The 26,511-nt window shown below is 35.0% G+C and overlaps 1 protein-coding gene and 1 long non-coding RNA gene across 3 annotated transcripts in view; one reads left to right on the top strand and one right to left on the bottom strand.

Annotated features, from left to right (window-relative positions):
* Positions 1-5,041: 5,041 nt before the first annotated feature.
* Positions 5,042-8,058, top strand: LOC126824795 (uncharacterized). The gene is made up of 4 exons (XR_007681629.2): positions 5,042-5,172; positions 5,510-5,624; positions 5,711-5,884; positions 7,723-8,058. It is a non-coding gene; the product is annotated as an uncharacterized LOC126824795 (long non-coding RNA).
* An 8,527-nt stretch (positions 8,059-16,585) lies between these two features.
* The window catches only part of LOC126824787 (kinesin-like protein KIF27), a 62,020-nt gene continuing 52,094 nt past the window's right edge, over positions 16,586-26,511 (bottom strand). Inside the window, exons 30-37 of one of the 2 annotated variants that reach the window (XR_007681626.2) lie at positions 24,449-24,563; positions 23,690-23,827; positions 23,225-23,406; positions 22,319-22,422; positions 22,040-22,115; positions 20,588-20,787; positions 18,810-20,231; positions 16,586-18,337 (exon numbers count right to left, since the gene is read on the bottom strand). Coding sequence is in view for 1 of the 2 variants with exons in the window: in XM_050554170.2 (XP_050410127.1) it covers positions 20,197-20,231; positions 20,588-20,787; positions 22,040-22,115; positions 22,319-22,422; positions 23,225-23,406; positions 23,690-23,827; positions 24,449-24,563 (850 nt within the window). In the remaining variant the exon portion in view is untranslated. Of the gene's footprint in view, positions 20,232-20,587; positions 20,788-22,039; positions 22,116-22,318; positions 22,423-23,224; positions 23,407-23,689; positions 23,828-24,448; positions 24,564-26,511 lie in introns of both variants that reach the window. The other variant, XM_050554170.2, reaches the window with a different exon arrangement.

The raw sequence follows: 26,511 nt of genomic DNA, 5'->3' as shown, positions 1-26,511 counted from the left end.
CAAAACCCGTACGTTGTTTATAACGATAGCAATATTTTCAGGTTTTCGATGATGCATTCCTTGGAATACGTACTACAGGTAAACCCTACCAGAACCCAAATAATGATAAACACAGAAACCACAATGATGAGAAGAGTCAATCTTTTGTGTTAAGAACACATCCTCCCGCTGGTTTACCAGGTGTACAGAGTTTATCTTATACTGGTCTATATCCAGCAGCCCATCTTACAGTTGAAGATACACGTCTACCAATAACTGTTAACGTCACTGCCATGTCAACATATTTTGTTAATGATCTCAACTCTTCAGCTTTTCCCGCCATATCTTTCATCTTTACTGCAACCAATCCGTCCTTGACCGACACAGTTGAGGCCTCCTTCATGTTTAATCTACCTTTTGGTATAGAAAAAATGACCAGCAGAGAATTTGCAATACAATCAGGAATTCAAAATGGCGGTGAGAGTAGAAATATGATTAAAGAAGCGGCTTCAGATTTGGAGTGCTTTACGATGTGCAATGAGTTACCAGCTTGTTTAACATGGATCTATGATGATTCTAATTCGACCTGTACCACTTTAACATCCATAAACTTGAATGGTTTTAATGTTTCTAAATCATCTGGTTTAAAAGGCACATGGAGTGTCAGTCAATCAACCCAATTAAAATGTCTGACTTTAAACAGACCTGGCATAGCCCCACCTAGCGGTAATATATCACTATGTAGTAATATGGAGCTTGATGGTGTGACATTTGGTGTTGCTGATGACATTGTTGATCTCTGGGAAATCTTTTCTAGCAGTGGACAATTTAATTTTTCCGGAAGTAATGCATATGGAGTCCATGGAGCTATTTCCGTTAAAATGACCCTTCCACCAGGTCAAGTAGCAAAATGTCCAATGACTATATCTTGGTTTTACCCTAATAAAGATTTTGGTGATAAAGTCTTTGGAAATTGGTATCAGCATCTATTTTCAAGCAGTGAAGACGTAGCAGAGAAAATGTTAAATGGTGAAAATGTCAATCTTGGGGAACAGACTGAAACTGTTACTAAGCTACATCAAGCCTTTCTAGGTACTCTAGGTAACCCAAGTAGTGTTCCGGTTTGGTTATCAGACGTATTAATCAACAGTTTAAGTCATATCAGGTAGGTATTATTCATATTATGAAATGAAATGGGGTTTAAATTCAAACTCTTCTGCACGGAAAATGAAGACGAACATGCGTCATGCAGTGTGCTGTGAGGGTTCCTTTACGTGCACTTCAACTTGTACTCGGGGCCTCAGTTTTCGACTCATGAAGAACGAAAAGGCGCTGATCCTTATCCATCCTCGGTATCCCCAAGTGTTCTCATTCCACTATACCCTGGGTTAATCCATAAGGTTTGCGCGATTTCAAATGATCTGCCCTGGCCCTGATTGTAGCTTAAGTCTACGAACCAATTAAAAAACCATTTACAAAATAATTTATATATTATTTCTACTTTAATTGTATTATCAAAATCTAAAGTACGTTTCGCAGATTTCAAATATATATAACATTTATATGTTTGACTTTTGTTATTATTATTACTATTTGTTCTTTGTCTGAAATGTTTCATTCTATTATGTTTATTATTATTGAATAAAACTCTTGAACATATATATATATACATATATATATATATATATATAAAAACACCTGTCCGATCTTCATTAATATATTATATAATAATTGTAATTTGTTTTTAATAAATACACACTTAGTATAATTTCGACTTCTCACAATTAGGCTACTTTCTGGTTAATCCCTAATCTTGTCCCTTGAAGGGGAGCCTTTGTGTTTTGCTTACTTTACCCGATGAGAGTTACTTTCTTTTGCCAACTTCCCTTGCAATTAACGATTTATGGGATTAGTCGATAAAAATAGCACAATCATCAAGGGCAGATAACATGAAAACGTAAACCATAGTTTCCAGGGTTAGTGAAGTAGAACGGAATTATACCACTGGGAATACCGAGGATGATCCTTATCATGCCCTCCACCCTATACCACTCACAAGTGGAAACCACGTTGATCTCTGGGTTTGTGAGCCAGGCCTTAATTGTTGGGTCATATTGACCACCGGTTATGCCAGGAGGGTTCCTTTTCTAAAGTTTCCACGGGATACATTTATGAATAGGTTGTACCTTGGATAACAAAGACCTGACAAAACTAAATGGTCAGCAAGAAATGATGGCAGTAGATTATTTTATGAAGGTGAATGGTTAGGAGTTGATCCTAGTGGTCTAATACAACTGACTTTCAAATAAAAAAGACTTACGACTCCAATTCTAATTCTTGTAATTTAAAGCCAGAAAATGACCGTAGCTTAATAAATGCATGCGTGTTCAAAGGTTATCGGTAATTTTCAAAGTTTAAATTTTCACAGGTCTGCCTTTTGGGTGGCCGATGGAAGATGGCGACAATTTGAAGCTTTTGATTGCCCAAATGTTGGTAAGTAAAATATATCATCTCAATGCAGTATTAAATATAGATTATCGAGTAATTTTACTTTAGTCCAAATCTATTTAAATATTATGTATGACTTTTCTAATGTCTCCTTTAGATTCTGTTCATAATGACGGTGAACGCCATATACCATATATCATGATATTTCCTGAATCCGTTAAAAGTAAGATGATTGGATGGGCTAAATCGCAGCAGCCCGATGGTGTTATACCAGAGGAGTTACAGCCTATTAATTGTAATGCTCATTCGATAAATCCTGTAATAGATAAACCCGGTGGTAGAGTTATGTCTGATGTATCTTCGGTGTTTATAGTTTATTTACTGGAACTTTACAAGTGAGTTAAGTTTTACTAAACATCTAAATAAAATATACCTGGAACGTGTCCTTCAATCGTATATCTAAAGAGAACACAGTGTAATATAAAGTTGATCAGCAAGCCTTGTTTAGTCCAGGTCACAAATCGGTTGTTTTTTTTGGTGGGGGGGGGGGTCGTCTTTTGGATGGAGGGGGGGGGGGTGGAAGGTGTAGGAGGTGGAGGATATCACAGAGCTACGACAAGGCCTATTCAATTTGTGTTTCGGACAATGACAAATATCCGTACACTACTGAGCATGATAATATTTTCATGCAGGTTTTCAGAATACTCTTGTGATTAAGAACAAAGATTGCAAAATAAAATCTACTGGGGTTTAATCTGCAGGGAACGTTTGCTCAAAACTAAGTTATTTTAACGATCCATTAAACTCTAACGGATCGTTACCTTGCAAACGTGTCGTTTGTTAACGGTCCATTAAAAGTTCTGTTGCTGGAAAGTCAATTTCATTATCTGTTAGCTAATGGAATAATTAAAGTTAATCCAAGAGAAGACTGTTTGTTTACTGGCTGAATTTAAAAATTTTAAATTCAATATACATGTATAAACTGAAGACAGTGGGGCAACTGTGCAGTCTGTTCACAAAAATTGAATAAAGACAAAAAGATAACTACAGAAAACACTATAGAATACTTTTTTTTTCCTTTAGAAATTTTAGCATAAACCTAAATTATGGGATTTGCACTACAGAAACTGTAGAATATTTGGGGCCATTATTTCCTACAAGCCCCCAAAATTCTGTAGAATACTATAGAACTTCACCCTATAGAAAATGGAATAGCCCCCCCCCCCCACACACACACACGCCCATCCACCCAGCGCACGACCATCAAGAATGTTATATATACGATAACATCTATGACTTTTTGCTAAGTGTATACTTCGACTGATAGCCGACTAATGTCATCGTTAAACAGATAACGGAGCCTAACACCTCCGTTAAATATAACGGCAAATTAACGACATGTCGAAGTTAACAAGGCTTCCAGCAACAGGCTTTCTCTCCTTCAAAGATAACGATCCACTATCTCCATGTTAACGAGTCCTTAAAAGTTAACGGAGCTTTGAACAACTGGTCACTGGGGTGTAACTTCCTACATATCCGAACAAAACGGGCTAATAAAGTCAAGCACATGCCGTGCAGTGTACTGTGAGGGAAAGTCGAATATTTCAACTGTTAAGGGCGCTTTCGTATGCACACCAACATGTACACGGGACCTGGGTGTTTAATACAATCAGAAAAATGGACGTTGTTCCTTGCCAGGCGGTCTATCCTGCACCAATCACAGGGAGGGGCCAGGACATTGTGCTTTTGATTTTGATCTTTCAGGTGGGGAAACGAACAAGAGTTTGCTTCATCCCTGTGGCCAATTGCTAAAAAAGCTGCCGAATGGCATATGGTGGCTGCAGAAAAATATGGAACACTTTATCGTATTCAAAATACTTACGATGTTCTTGGTCTTAATAACTATGATGTAGCCACGTACAACTCTGCTTTTCATCTTTTGGCCATGAAAGCAGCCGAACAATTGGCAAGTGCGATGGGTAAGTGGAATTCATAGCTAAAAATTTAAATCTGAAGTAAATAACGTCTCAATACAGCAACGGTCGATGTAGTTCAGAGAAAAGATCAAAGAGTTTGCTGTTGTTCGACCATAGATAATGAAAGGGAATTATTTAATTCATGGAAATCGCATCGTTTCTTGCAAAGCACATCACCCATGGAAAACAATGTATAGGATAAGCAGCAACGACTCGTTAATTAAACATTGGTGTCCCGAGCGAGGTTGTGATAAACGCCATCTTTGAATATCTGCTACGATTTGAAGACTGAATCCTAAACATAAGTGATTGTGTTCAAATGTAGAAGAACTGAACCACATGTAACCGCTTTGATGGATATCGGTTCTTCTACGGATGAAAGGTTGGCGATTTGCGATAATATGCTTAATTTATGTCAATAAATAACTAACAAATAAGCTATTAAAAATTTAAAAATACTAAAACCAACTAATTCGATACTGTTGATTTTGGCGTCTGATTCTCTTCTGTTTTACTTACTAAAAATGTCGATACCTCAATGGTCATGGGCTATTAATGTATTCGTCATTTAATTAGATTCTAAATGATTTGTGATTCAGGTGATACAGATTTTGCCAATAAATCAAGAAAGGCTTTTGAAGTTGGACAAATGGCTTTAGATAAATATTTATGGAACAATACGATGGGATATTATAATTCTTATACACCACATATAAACATGACTCAACCTAATCCAGGTGCTATTATGACTGATTGTTTTTATTCTCAGGTATTTTTTATTAATATTCACTGATTCGGTCTATCCTCGTGTACCGCCAAACAAACTCTGACTATGTGTGGCCTCAGGGCTATCCCCTTATCAACTCAGATAATCCTAAAGATCATCGTACAGAGAACAGGATCGACTAACCCTTTCCGGAATACCTTATACCACTTGTCACTGGCTTTATATTTAGATTGGTGTTATCTGTCAGGTTCAATTGATTGACGGTTATGTATTCTGATTGTTTCTGGCGTAGTTCTGTGTTAGCTCTTGGGGGTTTCCGTCCTGACCATGTTAGTGTAGCATTGTCTATTATTGGTATACTTTATGTGTGTGATTCCAGGTCTTGGCTCATTCAGCTGGTCTTGGTGATCTAGTCGACAGAGGGAGATTATCCTCTCACATGAATGCAGAGTTATCACACAACGACTCCCCTTATGGTATGATAGTTCAAACTGGTACGTAAATAATCTTTGATAACATTCAGATCGGTGTTATATCCTAACAAAACATCGTCTATGTTTGCTACATCTGTGTTTTATAGGACGATATCCATACCCCGGACCTACCCAAGACAATGCAGTATGGATGATGGGCAATCCTAACTGGGCCTCCACGCAACTTCGCCTTGGTTTTGATCCAGAAGAAGCTCTGAATGTAGCCAAGAAAAGTCTTGATAGATACCGCACTGTCATTAATGATCTTTGGAACGTGGCTGGTAAGACTTTTTATTTTATTTGTCCACGGAGCATAAAAAAGGAAACATTTGGAATCCCCCATATTACAAGTCTGCCAATATTAGTACCATTGGAAATCCCAGACATCCTTATGATTGGGAAAAGATATGTCTGACATCTGAAAAACATCAGATCTATAAACCATCGAAGACGGGAATCTAATTAATATCGTAGAAGTTAAAAGGTTTTCGTGACAAATTTTTTGAAACACTGACTTATCCACAAATTTAGCATGTGACATTATTAATTCAAGACCAAAAAGGACCGCTAAACATGTTTTAATTCAGTTAGTTAGTAAAGACATCCCCTCAATATTATTAGATAATGTTATATGATTGCCCTTTCAATGAAGGCTATTAATATATAGAGAATCTCCTGCGAGTTTTTTTTGATATCAAAAATTATCAACACAAGTCGACCACGCAATCCTGAAAGGAACATCAGCTCGTTTGGGATCTTCCTACCTAGCGGGGAACAGGAAATAAGCAGAAAACTGTCCAATAACTTTTTCGGTGTACACTACAGAGATCGTGGCTATCCGTGATGCCATATCATGGATCTTCCATGAAAATACTAGTAAGTTCGTCATACCGAGCTACTCACTGAGCAGCCTGACTTCAATTCAAAATGACAATTCGGACTCGAGACCAGAAGTCATTCTGGAATCAGAAAGCTGTATCAGAGAGTCATAGAGAAAGGAAGCCAACTAGAACTCGTGTGGATCCCATCACACGTGGACATCAAAGGAAACGAAGGGGCAGATCGACTCGCAAACGAAGGTCTAAAGGTGAACTTGATACATACAGATTTCGGCTGGATGACAAGATCTACACAGCGATCAATCACCCCAGAAGAGATATATGTAAATTTATATCGAAACTGTGAGTGCGGAGAAGAATGTACCACCAGCCATGCGCTGGTAGACTGTGAAGTATACAGGGAGGAGAGAAGAGAACAAGTGGAGATGACGGAGACCAACAACATACCTCTCAACACCAGGAATCTACTCTTTCCAAGACCAGACTTAAAATTGCGAATTTTCGTACTCATCCAGGATCTAATGACCACGTTTGGATTAAGTAGAATAGCGAAGTGAGAGGGGGTCACGGTCAGACGGGCTCGGCATCCAAACAGTAAACTACATAGAAGGCATACACCAAACTAGCAGGATAGTGGAGTAAGGGAGGGTCACGGTCAGACGGACCCGGCATCTAAACAATAATCTGCTGAAAAGTGGAGTAAGGGAGTGGGGGTACGATAAGACGGGTCTGGCTCCTAAACACTAAACCCACAAAGATGACACCTACCAATCCAGAGAAGAGACACATGTCTGCATAAATGTTATTATACTATAGATCGACTACCAAACAATATGGTTTTTTTATTAAATAAAGGGAAGAACTCCCCACTAAACCAACTCCATGGCCTATGGCCATGAATGGAAAGATTGCAAAATCATATTCTAAACAAACAAGAGGAAGCTTCGGCTCTCCCACATCTTGTCTGCGATATCACTTCTGTGGAAACAGACGTTAAAGCACCAAGGTAGTTGTAGTAGCAAAGCGCAGGCTGCAGATCGGAGACAGAACGAGGGCATGTGACAAAGGATGCAGACGTGGATTAGGATGATGGCCGTAATGACTACAATTTGTTATATGTTATGTTCCTGTGTCCTGTATTGGTTGTTAGAATTATAGATGAAATGAATTTTAATACGTCAAGTTCGAGAAAATAAACATCTATAAATTTCCTACGTACTGCTGTGCTTTATTTTACTGGTCTAGTTTAAAATAAGTGATATGTGCTCATTTATATTTAGGTATCTCTGGTGGAATTGGTTATGGCATAGGCGGTCAACCATTGATGCTCAGCCACTATGGATACTACATGTCATCATGGCATATATTGTTGGCTTTATCTGGACAGGAAGCAAATCTACCATCCGGAATATTGACCTTTGAACCTAAAATACCAGCACCATTTAATTACCCAGTGATGTTACCAGGTGTACTCGGCACTATATCATCTAGTGTCAGTGATACAAACGTAACGGCATATACATTAACTCTGATGTTTGGTCAATTAAATTTAAAACATTTGGGTGTCAACAAAACATTCTTTCAAGGTAACGTGTCCGTTAAAGCCGGAGAAAGTGTTCAGTGGAATTGAAAAATAAAAGTATACAAAACCGTTTTCTGAGTTTACTCAGTTGAATGAGCATTTCGATCATTGACCATTTATATGTTTTGGGACAAAGATGAATCTTCATGCATAATGTTTAGAGGGGGGGGGGGGGTGTAACGGGCACTCGACAAAAACTAGATCATTTCAGGACTAGAATTGGGTAGGCTACAATGGCAGAAACCCCACGAGATATAAAATGAGTGCTGTGTTGCGTTTTCGGGAAAAAAAAGCAATAAAATTTTTTAAAAAATCAGAGTAATATAAAGTAAATTTATAACAAACGTGGCTAGCAAATCTATCGTTTATATCCCTGACAGGGTGAAACGGAGATAAATTACTTTAAATATTAGATATTCACCGTGGTATACACCTGGCTATATTTTAAGTCGTCAACGAGACATTAGCATTTTTCAATGAAACGACAACCCATAATAATTTCAAAATGTTATATAGGTTAGTGTAGCCTCTCTAGTTCAGCTCTGAACGTAAGTCTCGTTACACTGCCCCTGCACTTCAGAGACCGGCCTATTGACTCCCCAGTAAATTTTAATGGGCAACTTTTTACTGCTAAACGGTCGCGTGTCGGTCCCTGTGAACGCTTGTACGATGTAAAGGAACATTTTAGTGAGAAAATAAGACTGCTCACCTCGCTAGAGTCAGTATGTGAGACACGACATGGTGTTCAAAATACGCCCCCCCCCCCTCCTAATTTGCTTGGCAGCAGCTATTGAAGTCTAAATATAATTAACGCGAAAATTTAAGAACCTCGGCCATACAAAGACCAAACGAAATTTAAATAACCAGGGGCAAAAAAATTGAATCTTTGGAAAAATTAGATTCTATCTATAGGCAAAGCCATCAATGGCTGAAAATTCAGGGTTTTTTTTAAAGGATTCGGTTTTTCGTACCATCCGAACGAATATACGTTTCTACCTTACCGGACCCTCAATCCTGGACCCCTGTCAAGATGGAGTCACGTCGGGAAATCCCTATAAACTCTCTTGGACAACACCGGGATCGAGCACAGGACCTCTCGGTTATCTTACTAACGTCTTACTCATCGACCCACCGCGGCTCCCAAGACTGAATCTGATACTATCTCAACCAAGCACCATTGCGAAACGTTTGATTTTGCACACATCGCATCTGGTTTCGGGACTGAAAGAATTGGATCAGACAGGAGCCGATTCATCAATGTGGCGGAAAGTTCTGGTCTTGCAATTGAGCATCATGATGATTATGATAACATTAATAATATCTCAATTTAGGCCACTTCCGGTCAGCGGTTTCAGAGATATCAGGTTACCACACATTTTATGTGGTACGACTGTAGACCGCAATAATCAGTCTATTTCCATGAAGCTTACAGATTATGATAACATTAATAATATATCAGTGTGGATATTTCCCAATCTGTTTTACAGACCTAATGCGACATCCGTCTTTTATCTCTGTCCAAGATGACTGACCTTTAAAAGGTCAGACCGCTGTAGTTCTAAGGGTGACGTCACATCATAATATTTACCAACAAAGCAAGGTGGCATCGATAACGCCAAAAAAGATTACTTCTGTGGCTTGTTTTTGTTGTTTTAAAACAAACACGAGCAGGTCAATCAGATTAGACGGTAAAAAATGTACTTCTGAAAGAATTCAGAGTAAACAAACAGAAAAAAACGTCAAATTGATGGTCACACGTGCGTTGTAGTAATATGAACTGGTACGGGCAAAATTATATCGTTTTACCCATTTTACGCCTCCGCGTACTATTTTCTGTACCTATTTACGCTAAATATGGAATATTTTTTTATCAAGATATACTTCAAACACCTTTATTTATTTTTCTAATACTAAAAAAAAATGTTTCAGAATTTAATTTGTCGAAAGAAAAAAGTTAATATTTTGTAGTCATTAAGTCGCATCGATGTCATCCTTATCAGTGATTGTAGCGGCCAAGCGAATATTCACTGCGGATCAGTGTGGATATTTCCATGAAGCTTACAGATTATGATAACATTTATAATATATCAGTGTGGACATAATTTAGGCCTTTCCCGGTCATCGGTTTCGGAGATATTAGGTTACCGGAAGTGTAACCGTGCCACGTGAAATATGTGGTAACCTGATATCTCCGAAATCGCTGACCAGAAGTGACCCAATGTTTGTCTAATCTGAGATATTATTACTGTTATCATATTGTATAAGTTTCACCCAAATAGAATTATAATATGGTCTGCCGGGACTTACCACATGTGGCAAATAGCCCCCAAATAGACTTACCACATATAGCCCCAACCAAAATATTTATTCGGTGTTGGGGTTTTCATCTGCAGGTTTTTTGGTCAAAGCCCCATTTTTAATAAAAGTTGTTGAAACAATAAAAAGGCTACGTCGCTAAATCAATTTCCAACATGAATTTTGATTACAATCGATTTGGATTAAAGGGGGTGGTGACAATTTTCATTAGAGATGGAAAACATAATGATAATAACAGGTGGAGGTTTTTTTTACCTTAAAGTCGTATTCTATTTTCGTTTCACTGACTTAATTATAAGTAAATGTTTGGTTACAGAAAACATCCTCGGGCAGATTATCTCTAATATACAGGTACAAATGGTTTTAAGCGAAATATCGCTTTAATGTTCATGGTGGCTTTCTACACATGCGATATTTATTTACTATTCTGAAAACTAATTAATTGTGTTTTGCGATGTGTGTGTTCGGCGACCATAACAATTTTTAGTGGTGATGCTAATGAATTTAATGTAAGTGCACATAGGTAATATTTTTTGAGTACTGATTAGAATTAAAATAACTGTGGTGTCTACCATATCTGAACTTTTGTCTGGGGTGTGTTATACAGGTAATGTCAGTGATGGACGGCATTATGTGTTAAATGGGGTTTGTTTATTCGTATTGGCTCGATTTATTAATATTTAAACTATGTACATTATTCAGGGGTTATTGTTAATTTCAGCTGCTCAATATAATACACTTTTATGTCAAAGATGCATTATCCATTATCACCTCACAAACAAAATAACGTAATTATTTTTTGAATGTTGTATTTTCAAGTTAAAATGTGTATATATCTCAGTAATGGATATTGGTAGTTTTCTAACAAAATTTTACTTTTGGAAATACGAGATGATGTATATTCTAATCACGACAAAGCGAAGGTTATTTTTTTATACCAACCGACGAAGACCTTTTAAGCTCTGGTAACTCTTTAATTATGACTTTTATCATGTGATCAGAGTGGAATTAGGAACAGACATAGCCTATATCACACCTAACTGTAGTCATCGATAACGTGTGTCGTTAAAAATTCTATAACAGCCATCATATTAATTTTCGTTCACTTTCCTTTCAGATTTATAATTAACGATGTCTGTAGTATTGAATAAATGGCTCGATAAGCGCCGTATTTATTACAAGGAATTACATTCTATATTGAACATTACTATGAAGCAAGACTGTTTAAATTGATTTGATATATCGTGAACGGGCAGCCACAATTCATTTGGCTTTATAAAGACGTATGGGTTATTAAACATGGATAAATAGCCGCCTTGTCACTACTCGACGTAATGTCTTTACAACAACCACGTTCTTAACAAAACAAATAAGACTTTAACATCGTCAATTGACACTCGTGAGAGAAGAAACTTGATATTAGGTCTATTTATTGAAGATTTATATTTTATAGTATAGAAGAAAAACTTATTGCCTTGTTAAAGTATGCGAATATTTATTTTATCAAACAAGAGTATTCCAGATAATTTCTACCGTTGGAAATAAAACGACTGTATTCTCCTCGTAAAAAATATAACTGCATTTAATTTTTGTTTAAAAAAATGATATATGTAGCTGATTTAATTCATTGTGTGCATGGTTTTGTACGTCTTCACCAGCTGTTTTTTCATATTGTATTCTTTTGGCGTGGTGTTGTTAAAGCGGTCATATAATATAGCGCGAACTGTGTAAGTAAAAGTGAGATATGCCATGTAATCAAAGCTTTTCATACACACTTGAGAAGTTTATTGACAAACCCCATACGTTGTTTGAGTGCTTGTAAACATTGAATAAGATTGGACCTACATGAAGTGACAGAAAAATTTATTTTCTTTAAACTGGAAAATATTAATTGAAATTAAAATGTAAGTATATAATTTCATAAAATTTATTTATAAATATTTGGTGGGTTTGGTGTCCGTTACAATTTTAACATTATTGTGTTTCTTTCTGCAGTAGACATGGATGTTTACTGTAGAAAAACTTTTGTTGTTTGAAAATTATATTAAAAGTCTATTCAAAGTAGAAAATGAACAAATTACACTAAAAAGGGTAATAATTGCTTCGATTTTGTTCAATGGCAAATATCAGTCTCGTTGTTTTGTTGGGTTTTCTTTTAGGTTTTGACTGTCAATTGAATATGACAGAGTTATTAAGTAATTATAATCGGGAGGATTATTGGTTGGGTTTTATAACGAATCCTCTATTTTCCCCATGGGTTTAGTATTATTGCGTCCGCTCTTAAATGAAAAAAAAAACCCACATGATTTTAATGCGATTTTCATATTGCTCAATCAGTGTCAAACATTATCGGTACTTGTACACACATAGTGGTGTTTTATAGAAATCTTGAAGGATTTGGGTGGGTTTTTTTTCTGGTAGTATACGTTTTGGGTTTGTTTTTTTGTGGGTAAGGTTTTTGGTACTGTAGAGTTATTAGTTATAATTTAAATGCTCTATGTACCGAACTTTAACGTTCAATCACCAGTTTAATTAAAGACATTACGAATCTTTGAACGTCAAATCGTATCGAATTTTTTAATTAAGAAGTATTCCTTAAGAGTCCGCTAACGTGCTTTATGAATTAAATGTAACGGAGGTGTAATTAATGCGCTAACCCCGCGATCTAAACGTTCTGAAATATCAATTATAGTTTCTACTTTATGACCCAATGAGCTTTCCCTTTATAAACGGACCGACTAACAATTAAGGTCCTTTATTTATGTAAAAAAGGTGAACGTTAAATTTATTTCTATTCATCCTATATGTCATAATAAGAAAAAACACGCGTTAATGACCGTCTTTAAAGATAGATCAATCACATGTTATCTCTTTGAAAGTAGTGTTAAATAACTTTTTTATATTTTTTTGTATGGAAAGACTTATAAATTTACACCTTTATCATGAATGCATTGTATGATTAATCGAATTTTAAAGTTATGTTTTCTATACCAACGCATTGTCAAAAGGGAACAAAATACAAATTGCACTTTATTCAAAGAAACGGCAAGGATTATATTTTTACCGATCCTTATAAAAGGGCGTTGGTATTTTTATCAGGTTCAAGTTATGTTTATTAAAGTTCAATATGTCATTCACGGCTAACAAACTATTGTCGGAAATATTGTTAGGTGTATTGTGGTGTGGTGGGCCCATTTGTTAAAAAAGTAACCAAATAAAAAATAAACAAGTTATTTATTACAAATAGTACGCCATTTAGAAGGGCAAATGGCTCTTTGTTGGCAAGTGTTTGATGGTCGGGAAGGGAGTGGAGGAAATTAAAAAATATCTTAAACTGCGACCAGACAGGAAATATGCCCATATCAACATCCGTCGAAAATTTTCTGATCCGTGCTTGAATCTAATTCAGTATAACGTGATCTTATTCAGTATTAAACATACATTATGCAAGAGCTAAATCTGCCTATTGCAGGTATTTCTTTAGGCCTGAAATGTTATCTAACTTATCCAGACCATGCTCAACTCTCGATGACATCGCTAGCCTGCGATATTTATTGGATTAGGTTCCGATTTTCAGCTCAACTTTCATTCATGATTTAATCATGAAGTGGATAATCGAGACTATATTTTTTTTTATCGTAGGCCTACCGATTTTAGTAATGATGTTCGAGGCTAGACCGAAAATTCAATCGATAAAATCTCGGTTCAGAGTGGATGAATTTGTCAGAAATTTTCAGCAAATTCCCTTTACATTATCTAGTTTGTAATCATTATAGTGAGAACTGCTAGCTCTTTATCTAATCTCCCATAATGTATCTTTAAAATAATCAATATGAAAACCGTCAGCGTAGAAGTAAAAACTGGGTAAATGTTTATAAATGATAACATAGTTCATTTGAATTTCGGGCCTTTTTGTACAAATAAAAAGCAGAAGAGCAGGTACAGCATGGGTAATGGGGCGGATTCGGGATAGCAACACAAACTAGGTCATTTCAGGACGAGAGAGAGAGAGAGAGAGAGAGGGAGTTTAACGTCCACTCGACACAAAACAGGTCATTTTGGAATTAACATATGGTTCAATTTTATTTAAATAATTCGCTTGTGTAGGGGTCTTTAGCAGTGGGAGGAAACCTGGGGACTCGAAGAAATCCATAGAGGTTGGACATGCCACCCTACTCTTGTCACGTACAACTGGCGAATGAATCGAAACCACGCCAGTTGATTCAATGGCAGACCTTATGATACAACGCGCACGTGCTAACTATTCGCCCCCTCCCCCATTTCGCCTGTGTAAAAGGGTCTTTTGCAGTGGAAGGAAACCGGAGGACCCGGAGAAAACCCACGAGGTTGGTCAGGCGACCCAACTCCTTGTTGAACACCGCATGTTATTAGATTAGCTAGTCTCTAGTGAAGATTATTAAACTAAGGGGAGTTAGGTTTGAGGCGAAACTAAATTATCTATGTCCTAATAATAATTGCACGATTTTATGACGTATATTTCAGAGATAGTCGAAAATCAATATGATTACAGACAAGGAATTAAACAGCAACATAGGAGATGGTGAACCATCCAAAGCAGAATCAAAGATCAAACAATTTAGTTTGAGGTACATGCAACATCCACCACGCATCGTCCCAAACTATGGAAAAAAGAAAGTTCAACTCTTGCCCAAAACAAATGTATCTCGTGTCCTGCTCTACGATAATGTTACTCAACAACAGATGTTATATATGAAACTAAAAAATATTCGAATAGAGAAAAACAGGTCGGGTCGCTTATTGGACATGCACCGAAAATCATTTATATATCGAAGACTAAAGAAGCAGAGAAATATGTTAGAATCGTCGTCGCATGGTATTCACAAAGACGTCGCATTGCCTCCACTGGTGAATGGAACGGAGACTAATATTCAGCACATCAGAAAGCATCAGATGCACGACGAGGTTCAGCTGCCACAATTGTCGCGAAACAGGAAAGTGGGCTTTAGTCAAACAGTGAATGGAATAACGCATATGTTTAACACTTTTCAAATTGAAGAAGACAAAGTACTTCATGAAAAATCGGTGCGGGATCCCCGATTTAAGAGTTTGGAAAAGGGATTAGTTCATTTGGATAAGCCCGGTGACGGATATTTGGAACTAAGTCCAAGTTTTGTGAAGGATTATTCCGCAATTCCTAGAAATATCAAGAGAATAGGGTTGACACCGTTATTAACAACTGATGGTCCGCCAGATGAATGAGACCTATAAAACGGCTTCTAGACGTAATATTTCACAAACCGGTTCTCTAACCAATCATGTTGACCATGAAATGACCACGATATTCTATATCACACATATTTATTTCGGTATTAATAGATTAAATATAACTTATTTGTGTTGATATGTTAGATTATTATCGGATCAGTATTACAGCCGTATTATCCCGGTTCTGACACACGAGCTTATTGTCAGTGGTCTACGGAAATGGGTTGGAGACAATACGTAAACTATGAACCTTGTATTATAAGGTCCATGCGTAAACGTATTACTGTCCAGCCTAATTTCCCATTGATCAATTGTTGGTGACTGGTTTGTTTTGGAAATTTCAAGCACACTGAATCAATTGTCTATTTGTCAGTTATACTCTCCTGCTAGGTCATGTCTTTATGAAGTCCAATAACATTACCTGTCTGAAGGTACATATTTTTAGATATCCTCTATATTATTATATTAAATTATAATACTAAGTCTAATGCCGAGACTTTTCCCCAAAAATTTGCTAGGATGATTGGCTAATCCTATGAATGAACCTTATTGAAATTCAGCGTAAATCAACGATTTTTTGCCGTCAGCAAAACTTTGTAAACGCTCGTCAGTGTGTGGATTTTTTTTTAATTTCCTGGATTGTCTGACTATGGAGAACCTCATGAAAATCTGAGTCACACAAAGAATTACGGCCCTTGTGATCTTCAATGAAATATATGAGTCTAAGACAGATTTATTTTCATAACTTGTCAGAACTGTTCATCTTAGCAAACTCTAAATGTAATATTTCCCATTCAAGTCGAAAAAACTAGGTCTCCTCCAAAGGGGTTCTATTTTGGATGCACACTTTCTTATTGTCTGGTTACATCCTCATTGGGTGTTACAGTGGAGTGTTGGGTCACAGGGATTTATTAGCTACTGTTTTTGCCAAAATGAGTTCTGTACCTACTTAATTCCACGTTTATTTTAATTCATATAATAAATCAAACTAATTGATATTTATTATGTTTTATTATGATCAGACAATATTATGAACTCAGCAATTCTTGAAAAACCTATGATATAAGAACACAGTATATGAATAAAAGATAATAATCATACTAATAAAAACAAGTCCATGCAATAGTCAAGAACTTGATACAGAAATCAAAATCAAGCTATTGACAGTTCATTTTAAACAAAATATAATAATGAAGAATTATCTTAAATCATAATCATTTCAAATTCCAAGTTGTTATACAGACTGGAAAATAACTCAGTGACTATTTTGTATTGCAATCTGAGGCATTTTTGATGTTCTTACAATATGAAGGCTGAACTAGATGAACAAATATATAACAACTATACAGGAGCTTGTCAAAACATTTGCATAGATAATTGTTCACCTTCTTCAAAAAATGCCCAAATGAACCAAACTTGCTAGACTGATCTTTTTCCTTTCTCTGGGACTATAATATAAGTTCCCTACAAAGCGTTAGTTGTAATAAAACTACATGTACCTTTACATAAATCAAAACAAGAATTCTTGGAATAAAAAGACTGAACATATTTGAAGAATGGAATGTTAATAGAGGACATAAGTAGTTTTCATGTACAATAGGTCAAATGGCTTTATCACAAAATATTACTGTAACAAATAACAAGATAATAATATTACTGAAGGACGGAAATATATTGAGAAATCAGAGAAAAGCTGAAAAAATTTTAAATGTATTACTTACCTCTAAAAGAGTATATGAATTCACATATTATTACTGTATTAACCAATGAATAATATATGTTTGATATTTAATATCTCTTAATTATTAACAGCAGCCTATAATGTGCTATTGTGGGCCTACATAAATGTGATTAACAATGAATGGTGAAATGAAGAGTCTTAAATAAACTAATCCAAATTGATCCATGTGATTAAGTTGTTTGATTCCTTTTCACTGGTACAGATCACCGTTTTATCATGATGCAAAGTAATAAAATGTATGCCAATGGAGGGATTAGGAAGGGGGCACTATGACTGTGTCTTTGGGACTTTTTCATATCCAATATTGTAAAACAATTGATATGTTTCATACACAAGACATCTTGCCTAATATACAAAACAATCACAAATAAATTAGACCCTGTATTTACAATAATTCATAAATAAATCAAATAACATAACAATAAATAAACTCTGTAATAAAGGTTGTTGGAGGGATTGTGATAGAATTACAAAATATTCTATAATATATACTAGATCTTTAGTTAAAATAAACTACTAGGTATAGTTTACTAGATCCTAATTACTTCACAGGAATAAGTAAATCAATACATATCTACTAGTCGGTAAAACAGATCAACACTAATTTATTGATATTTGAAATTGACATTTGAACCACATATGCCCATATATCGATATCGTGTTACTTCCTTAATATAAAACAAGACAACTCTGCTTACATTGACCAGAAAATGCTCATTATCAACTTAGTCATGGTATTGATGTCCTAAAACGATACACCAAGTTTCATCTCTCTCTCACTTAATTAGAAACAAAGTTATTGTGTCCCAAAGCATCAACCAATCAAGTTGCTTATCTCTGCTTACCCTAAGCAGAAAAGACTCATCTTCGAACTTCATCAAGGCATTCACCTAATAAACACCTACACCAAGTTTGAACAATCAGGGGTCATAATCCGATATGTGTGAATATTGAAAGGAACTGAGATCTTTGGGACATAAACACATCAAAATCCGATCCAAATTGTGACCTCTAGAGGGTTCACAAACTTGAAATTACATTACGTTAACACTATTTGTGTACATAGAGTGGCCATTTTGTATGGCAGTTTTGGTCATCATTGTGGTGTAACAGTGATATATTTGAACGTTTTTTTATGAGATAAAAATTTTGACCTCTAGGAAAACCACAGCAAAAAACGGTGATTTTTTGCACAATCAGGGGCCATAATCCTGGAAGTTGCGATCCAATATGCACGAATGTCAAAAAGAACCGAGATCTTTGGGTTATAAAACATACATTTCAGGTATCATCTAAATCAGATAAAAATTGGAACCTCTTAGAGTGTCCACAAGCTAAAAATATGATTTTTCGTACAATCAGGGGCTAAAATCCATGAAGTTTTGATCCGATACATGCCAATATCAAGATCCTTTTGAGATAAACCTATATTTCAAGTTTCGATAAAATCGGATAAGAATTGTGACCTGTAGAGTGTCCACAATCAAATTGTGGACAGACAGACGGACGGACAGGGGCGATGACAATATACGTCCACATGAAACTGTGGGCATATAAAAATGAAGTTAGAGCAATATAATTCTAAGGTAGATAATTGTTTTTCGAAATTAAATAACCAAGAAGTGGATTTCTAATTCACAAGTCAAGTTTAAAATTATTATTCTCATATAATTAATTGCATATAATTATTATCTTAATCTACATGCATAAGCATTCCATGCGATCAAGATAGACACAGAAAATCATACAAATTAAAGTACAATCAAGGATGGATTGATAATACAGGAAAAATTTGTATTCAAAAACAATATCTATTTTTACACAGAGCAGGCAGTAATTATCAAACTTTTCTGAAATTTGATCTAAATGCAAATACAATGAACATGGGGTATGTTCATGAATGAATAGGTACGGTACCACAATGTAAATATTGTGGTACAAGTATACCATGCTTTAAAATAATATATGAAGAATGATGTTGATATAGATTTGTCTAGGTACAAAAGGTGGTGTCTATAAGCTTATTGCAGACTTATCATGATCATCATTAAGTCTATTTGTCACTCCAACATGTTTGATAGAAGCATTTGTTTTTTCGTTGTTGTAACATATGGCAAGGTTTGAATGTAATTAATATAGCCAGACACTTATAACATGTGTACATACTATTATTATTATTTTTAGACTAAAGGATTTGTTATTTAAATTCTGTTTTTTCTTATTCATTAGATAAATAAAGTGTTTTAATTTAACACTTACAGTATTATATACAAATAGCCTTTATTGTTAGCAATGTTGTAATAAATGAGAAATTAACCTTTCTACAAATTAGTATATATCCACTTCTCAGTTTTCACCAATATGTGGATATTTTAGTCTAGATACAAGGCAGAAAAGATGGACAGAGACCAAAAATATAAATAACCACATAAGCATTCTGTTTAGGACATCATTTAATTGTGGATTAAAATGTTACTTAAAGCAATTCCACACAAAGCTACATATCTACACATGGGTGTAAAACTGTGTTGTTTGAGACATTTTCTTCCCATCAATCTCTGGCTGGTTTTGAAAATGTCTCGCTGAGAAATCCACCAGCAAAAAAAAAAAAAACGTGATACACACTATTGGAAACCAGGTGTAAATATAATATTATGAACTTATATTGTCTAATGATTGATTAAATTATGATACAAAATGATGAAACAATATAATATTTACAATCTATAAGCATAAATAACATAATAATAACAATACATACAACAATACTGGTTTAAATACTATGGTTATATTTCACACATTAAATATGTCTGAATATATATTATCTAATGGATGGATGGATGTAAGATACTTGAATTATCATATGGGCTAAGACCATGGATTATTCTGACTTTCCAAGGAATCTGAAAGTCAAAGAAAAATTGATGTTATATCAGCTAAAAAAAAACAAACCCAAAACCAACAGGAGTTTATTATATGGGGTAAATTACTTTAAAGAATAAAACATGGTAATCTGTATTTAATTTGATAGTTTTTCAATCCTCACAAATTATCTCATTTATCTGCAGTGATCAAAACAAACAGGAGTAAAATGACTGGATGGCCAATTTTCAAATGATGTCCTTGGCTAAAAAGAATAACTTGTCTTCTTCAAGGACAACTAAAGACAAGGAAATATTATACAGCAATTATCCCTCTCTGTTTGACATAACTGCTTTTAATTAAACAATAGTATAAATCAAAATATATAGGTACTCACCATGTAAATGGGAACCATTAATACTTTTACTGATGTTTGATTTTCTCATCTGTACTTCTTCGTCAGTCATTGGACGTAAATCTTTGCGTGATATTTTAACTGGTGTAGTTATTTGTGGTAAATCAGTGCTCGAGTTACGAACTGATCTAGCAGAATTCCGATAATCACCAGGATCTCGATCTCTACTACTGGATGGACGACTGAAAACCAGAAAGTATGTAATATCTTTAATAGGACACTTCGATATTGAGAGTCAAGAATGGATAACCTACTCCAATACACATAGCTACACCAACTGAATGTAATACTATTTGATAATTTATGCAAAATTGTATTAGCCGAATATACTGTAAGTGCATGGTTTATAATTTGATATATATAGATATGTTTTATTTCTATTTTCCATTGTCAGTATATTAGTTATGGTATGAGTTTATTTAAAACGCAAATTAAATTGATTATGAAATATTGCGAGGAAAACAGAAGGCAAGTCTGTGCTGATATGATACATGAATTTCAACTATAGGGTAATAAACACAGTTGTCATATGCTAGCTTTATGGTCAAGAATGGAATATGTCTGTTAAAAAATGAGTCCCTGTTGGTATGCAAGGCATGAATCATGACCGATCATGATTAAAATTACGTCAAATTTGACCAATTAGAAAATGGGTAGCTAAAATCCAAGCGTAGAAAAATACTTGAGATGTGCGCGATTGCTAGACAGCCGTGTAGTTCTTGAAGGGAGAAGATGTAGCAATCTCTATCAGCAGACTTGCCGAGTCTGGCTGGATGGGGTTTGAGAGAATAACTTTATTATAATGCTTGTAACCATGTAACCTATATGTAGCAGTGCTTAATATAAAATGTAGAACCAAAATATGGTATTTGTTGTTCCTGTTGATATTATATAAGATGCAGTATATTCAATCACAACGTGAAGTTGTCATTAATGTGAGATGTCGGATTGGCATTAAAAGATACATCCAAACCAGTTAAAGAAGTACAGAGACAATACTAGACAATCAAGGGCTGTTCCAAAATATGTAGTAAGAGACGATGCATGGGTTATACCCAGGATGTGGCGACCGGTTTTCCCGGTGTCTGCTCTCCACGTCTGACAGACGACCCATGGTACTACATGAGGTGCAGAAATGTATGACGGTAGCAGGGGTGTCCTGCTTTTATATTTGTAATTTTTCCTTTTGTTGGGACGTGTCTTCACTACAGCAGAACGCCTATTAGGATTGATACTTTTTAGAAAATCATCATATGCTGTCCTCATCCATTTATTTGTCAATTCAGTATAAATTTATTTTATTTTTCCACCTTTACTACTAAACATAATGATAAAACCATAAATCAATGTCTAACCTAAATCATTGATTTTAATCATTAATTTAGGTTAGACATTGAGTTAAAACTATTTTTATGGTATCTACACGAAACTCACCTTCTCGGAATTTCCTTATTGGTAACATTTCTAGGTGTTTCTGCTAGAGAATTAATCACACTAATATCTTCAAAAGCTGAAAATCATGAAAGAAAGAACTACAAATACATCTGCGTTTTCACTGAGAATCGAAGGGAAGATATTGAAAAGATGTAACGACCAGTGGTAGCTTTTTCAATTTAGGCCGTTCACAAATGAAATATATAATACAATAAGACAGTCTCCTTCTAACCATCATTTGAAATAAAAAGGAAAAAGAATATAATATATGTATTTTACCTTGAGACGTTAAAACACCACTAGATATCAAATCTCTTATTTTCTTCTTTAAATCTCGACTAGTCTTCTTATAATAATATAATTCTTTTTCTAATTGCTGCATTCTGTAAAATACCAATTGACATCAATTTAAGATAACTTAACCATGACCTGTTTTTGCTGATGACATATTTAGTGACACAGATGGAACAGACGTTAATGATCTTAATAAAGGCAAGCCAGACTGTTTACATATATGGTACCTTAAAGTCATAATAGACTGTTATTATTATGTACATCCTAGTATGAAAAAAAAACCACTCATAAAAATTGGCTGTATTATAAGAAAGATGGAATTGCTTTATTTGTCTAAGACACATAATGATGGCTCTGTGTGAAATCAATAAAAACCAATACAAACTCTAAATATCAGTGTAAAATTAAGTTATAATTTATCGATTTGAATAATTTTTGGATGAAAAATGTTTACTATAAAGTAGTTTTGGGGGTGTATATTCTTTAACTTTAACCTTTATTCCATCCTGTTGGAACACAACACAAATATCTGTTAAAATGCAATGACTTGGGGTAATGAAGACAGTGTATGCCATACAGTGTGCTATGAGGGAATGTTTTCCCAACCAGTGGCGCTACAGTCTACTGTTATTTTGAATTCCAACTGTCAAGGGTTCTTTTACGTACACGTCAATGTGTACACATACCGGACCTTGGTTTTTCATCCCATCCCAATAACTATAGATGTTGTCTATGATAGGCCATCCGCCCTGAATCCTGGAAAATCACAGGATGCTGGAAAATCACTGGTTAGTGAGCCAGTGCCTTACTCACTGAGCTACTGTGGCTCCTTTACTAAAATGGAAGTAAATATAATGTACTTGAGATATTCAGTATTTCAAAGAATTTTACCTGACATCAACAGCTGCATCCCCACTTGACATTCCTCCATCTGTTAACTGATTCATTAATAGTTGTATCTTCTGTTCATACTCCCTCTGTTGCTTAGTTAATCGTCTATCTATATCCATTGTTGTACGTTGTAAAGCACTTTCTAATTCACGAATTAATCTCTCCTGTTCATCCACTTTAACCTTTCAAATGTAATTTGAACTTGATAAGAGGAAGATTTAAAGACAATCAATGTGTATGTGAAATAGCTTTATTTAATGTCCGCTTCACCAAAGTGATATCCCTGACAATTACATTATTAGGCCGATTTAGCTCTTGCATAATGCATCTTTAATAATGAATTGATTATTGCGATATTATGAATGTTACTAACATGGAGATAAAATCTACCAGTGCAATGTTGGTTAACACATACAGCTATAGAATATGAAGTTCAAAACCTAAAACAACATAAACAGATCTTACCTCATATTCACTGCAAGTCAAAGTTATTCTACGTTCTTCTTCACGTAATGTAATAACTTTATCAAAATATCTAGCTAGTAGAGATTTAATCTCAGATGTTTTCAACAAGTTGATTCTGTTCATTACACTTTCATCACTCTAAAATATACACGCCAACAGTGAGGCTGATGTCAAAATAAACAGATGACACATATTGATTAATTACACATTTATCTTTTACAAAAGTATTGTGTAATCGAACTGTGCATAAAATGTTCACGATCAAACTTAGTCAAGGTTTTGAATGTTTTGAAGTAACTGGTAGTGAAACTATCAGTATGTTTCATCACTCTACATCAGTTAGAATCAAAGTCACTGTCCGATATGTGCAAATATCGAAAAATTGAGATCGTCGGGTTATAAACATACATTTCAAGTTTCATCAAAATCTAATAAAAATTGTGACAGCTAGAGTGTCCACAAGCTAAGAAAGTGATTTTTCGTACAATCAAGGGGCATAATCCATGAAGTTACGGTAACCTGACCGGCGTACGCCGTAGCAGAAACCGGCTCGCCTATCGGCGGACAAATCAAGCAGGCCCATTGTATGCCTGGCTTAAGTATTATTCTTTATTTATTATTACTTAAACAATATTTCTTTTACCCCACTTTTTCAACATAAGAATTTTCATATGTTGTCACATTTTACCCCACTTTTTCAACATAAGAATCTTCATATGTTGTCATATTTTACTTAAAGGTGTATATTATAAAACATACCTGTTGTGTGATTATTTGTGACTGTCTAATCTCAGTCTGACGACTTGTGATGGTTTCATTTTTAAATTCAATAGCAGCATCTAAAGCTTCTATAGCTTCATCTAACTCTATTAGTCTAAAAATATAATTTGATATAATAGTATTTTTTCATAATCTTATGGTGGTTCCAACTTGCATGTATACAACGCATACATAATGACTTTCGTCTGCTGCAAATGGACATAATTAAATAAACCTATATTCTAACATTATTTACTGACTGCGGATTCAAATGACAATTCCTTCCCCAACCCTCGCTCACATCCAGACATTCAGAAATGCATGGAAGCTTATTTGGTTGAATTGAATGTTTATTCCAATATTGACAGGAACCGAAATGTTTGGGATATAAACAACCATTTCAAGTTTCATCAAAATTGGATAAAAATTCTGACCTCTAGAGGATCCACATGTTAAAAACATGATTTTTCAAAGAATCAAGTGCCATAATCCATGAATTTTCGGTCCGATACATGCCAATATTGAAAGGAACCAAGATTTTTTGAATATAAAACTATATTTCAAGTTTGGTCAAAATCAGATAAAAATTGTGACCTCTTGAGTGTCTACAAACAAAATGTGAACAGATGGACAGGGGCAACAACAATATACGTCCACATGAAAATGTGATATACAATATAATTAATAGAATACAATATCAAAAACTCATCGTTTTTTTAAATTGTATTCCAGTTTATCTGAATATCAATTGCATCGTTTTAACCCTGCGATATCACTTCTGTGGAAGCAGACGTTAAAGCACCACCAGGTAGTATCGTTTTAACTTAGTCTAAATTGATCCCATCAAATTGTCTGTAATTGGTTTGTGTTACCTGTTTGTATTGATTGGAAGTGTCTCACATGAAAATGTTGGCGTATTAAAAAATAGGGAAACATAAAGAATATCAATCATCACACAACAGATTTATATTCAAAGTTTGCAATCCACAGATTTTGAATTTTAACAGGTATTGCCCAAATGAATTCAAACAGATAACATCATGTGTGTAGAGAAAAGTGTATGAATACTAATCACAATAGGGAGTTTAACATCCACTCGACACAAACTAGGTCATTTCGAGATAAACATATGTTTTATTTCAATAATTCGCTTGCAACCCTACTCCTTGTCACGTACAACCGGGGAATCGAAAACCATGCCAGTTGACACAATGACAACCCTTACGATACAGCACGTATGCACTAACCATTTGGCTATCCAACCCCCCAATCAATAAATATCTATAGAATTTGTAACATAAAGCTCTAAAAGCATTTATGATTTTAAAAATCTTTATTTTAAAAGATTAAGCACAAGTCAGCTAGTTTTCAAATTGTAGTTTAATTTCTACTTCTAGCTTCATGTGTTAATAGTGGAATACATAATCAGTTATATATCAACACTAGCTTTATCTAGAGATGCAAATATTTAAACAAAGACAGTCAACTCACAGCACAAAAACATAAAATCCAATGAAATTCATAATTTTGTTTTTAATTCAAATCAAAGAGCTCCAACCATTTTAATTATTGCAATTTGTGACAATAAATCCATCATTTTCCTGAACTAATATTCTTCAATTCCAATTTTAAACCATCCCAACTCAATTTACTAGATTTGATCTACCAGACTAAAAATTGAAATGCAAATACCTATGTAGGTTGTAATATGATAAATAGTCATGGACACTTGACATGCTTTGGGAGTATGTTCACAGATGAATAACTTATGGCTCCAACAGAACCACTGAGCTGCATGTGCGACACACAATAGCGCCATAAACGTGGGAGGGGTTCATTGTCAAATTTGAGACTTCAAGGAAGGGTTGATGAAAACTGCCGCTTGCTGGTTTATCCTATCCATGTTTGCTTTCCTATCGGTTCTTGAATAAGATTTACTGTTTAGCGTATCTTTGCTTTAGTGTATTAAGTTTAATTTTATCAGGAGACGTGTTCGTTGACGCCAACTTCAACCGACAACACTGCAAGAATTGGCCGGGGCACTGCAAGAGGAGTGGTTCAGA

This window comes from Patella vulgata, chromosome 6 (genome assembly GCF_932274485.2).
Source record: "Patella vulgata chromosome 6, xgPatVulg1.2, whole genome shotgun sequence".
Lineage (NCBI taxonomy): Eukaryota > Metazoa > Mollusca > Gastropoda > Patellidae > Patella > Patella vulgata.
This window is presented reverse-complemented; position numbering and strand designations above follow the sequence as displayed.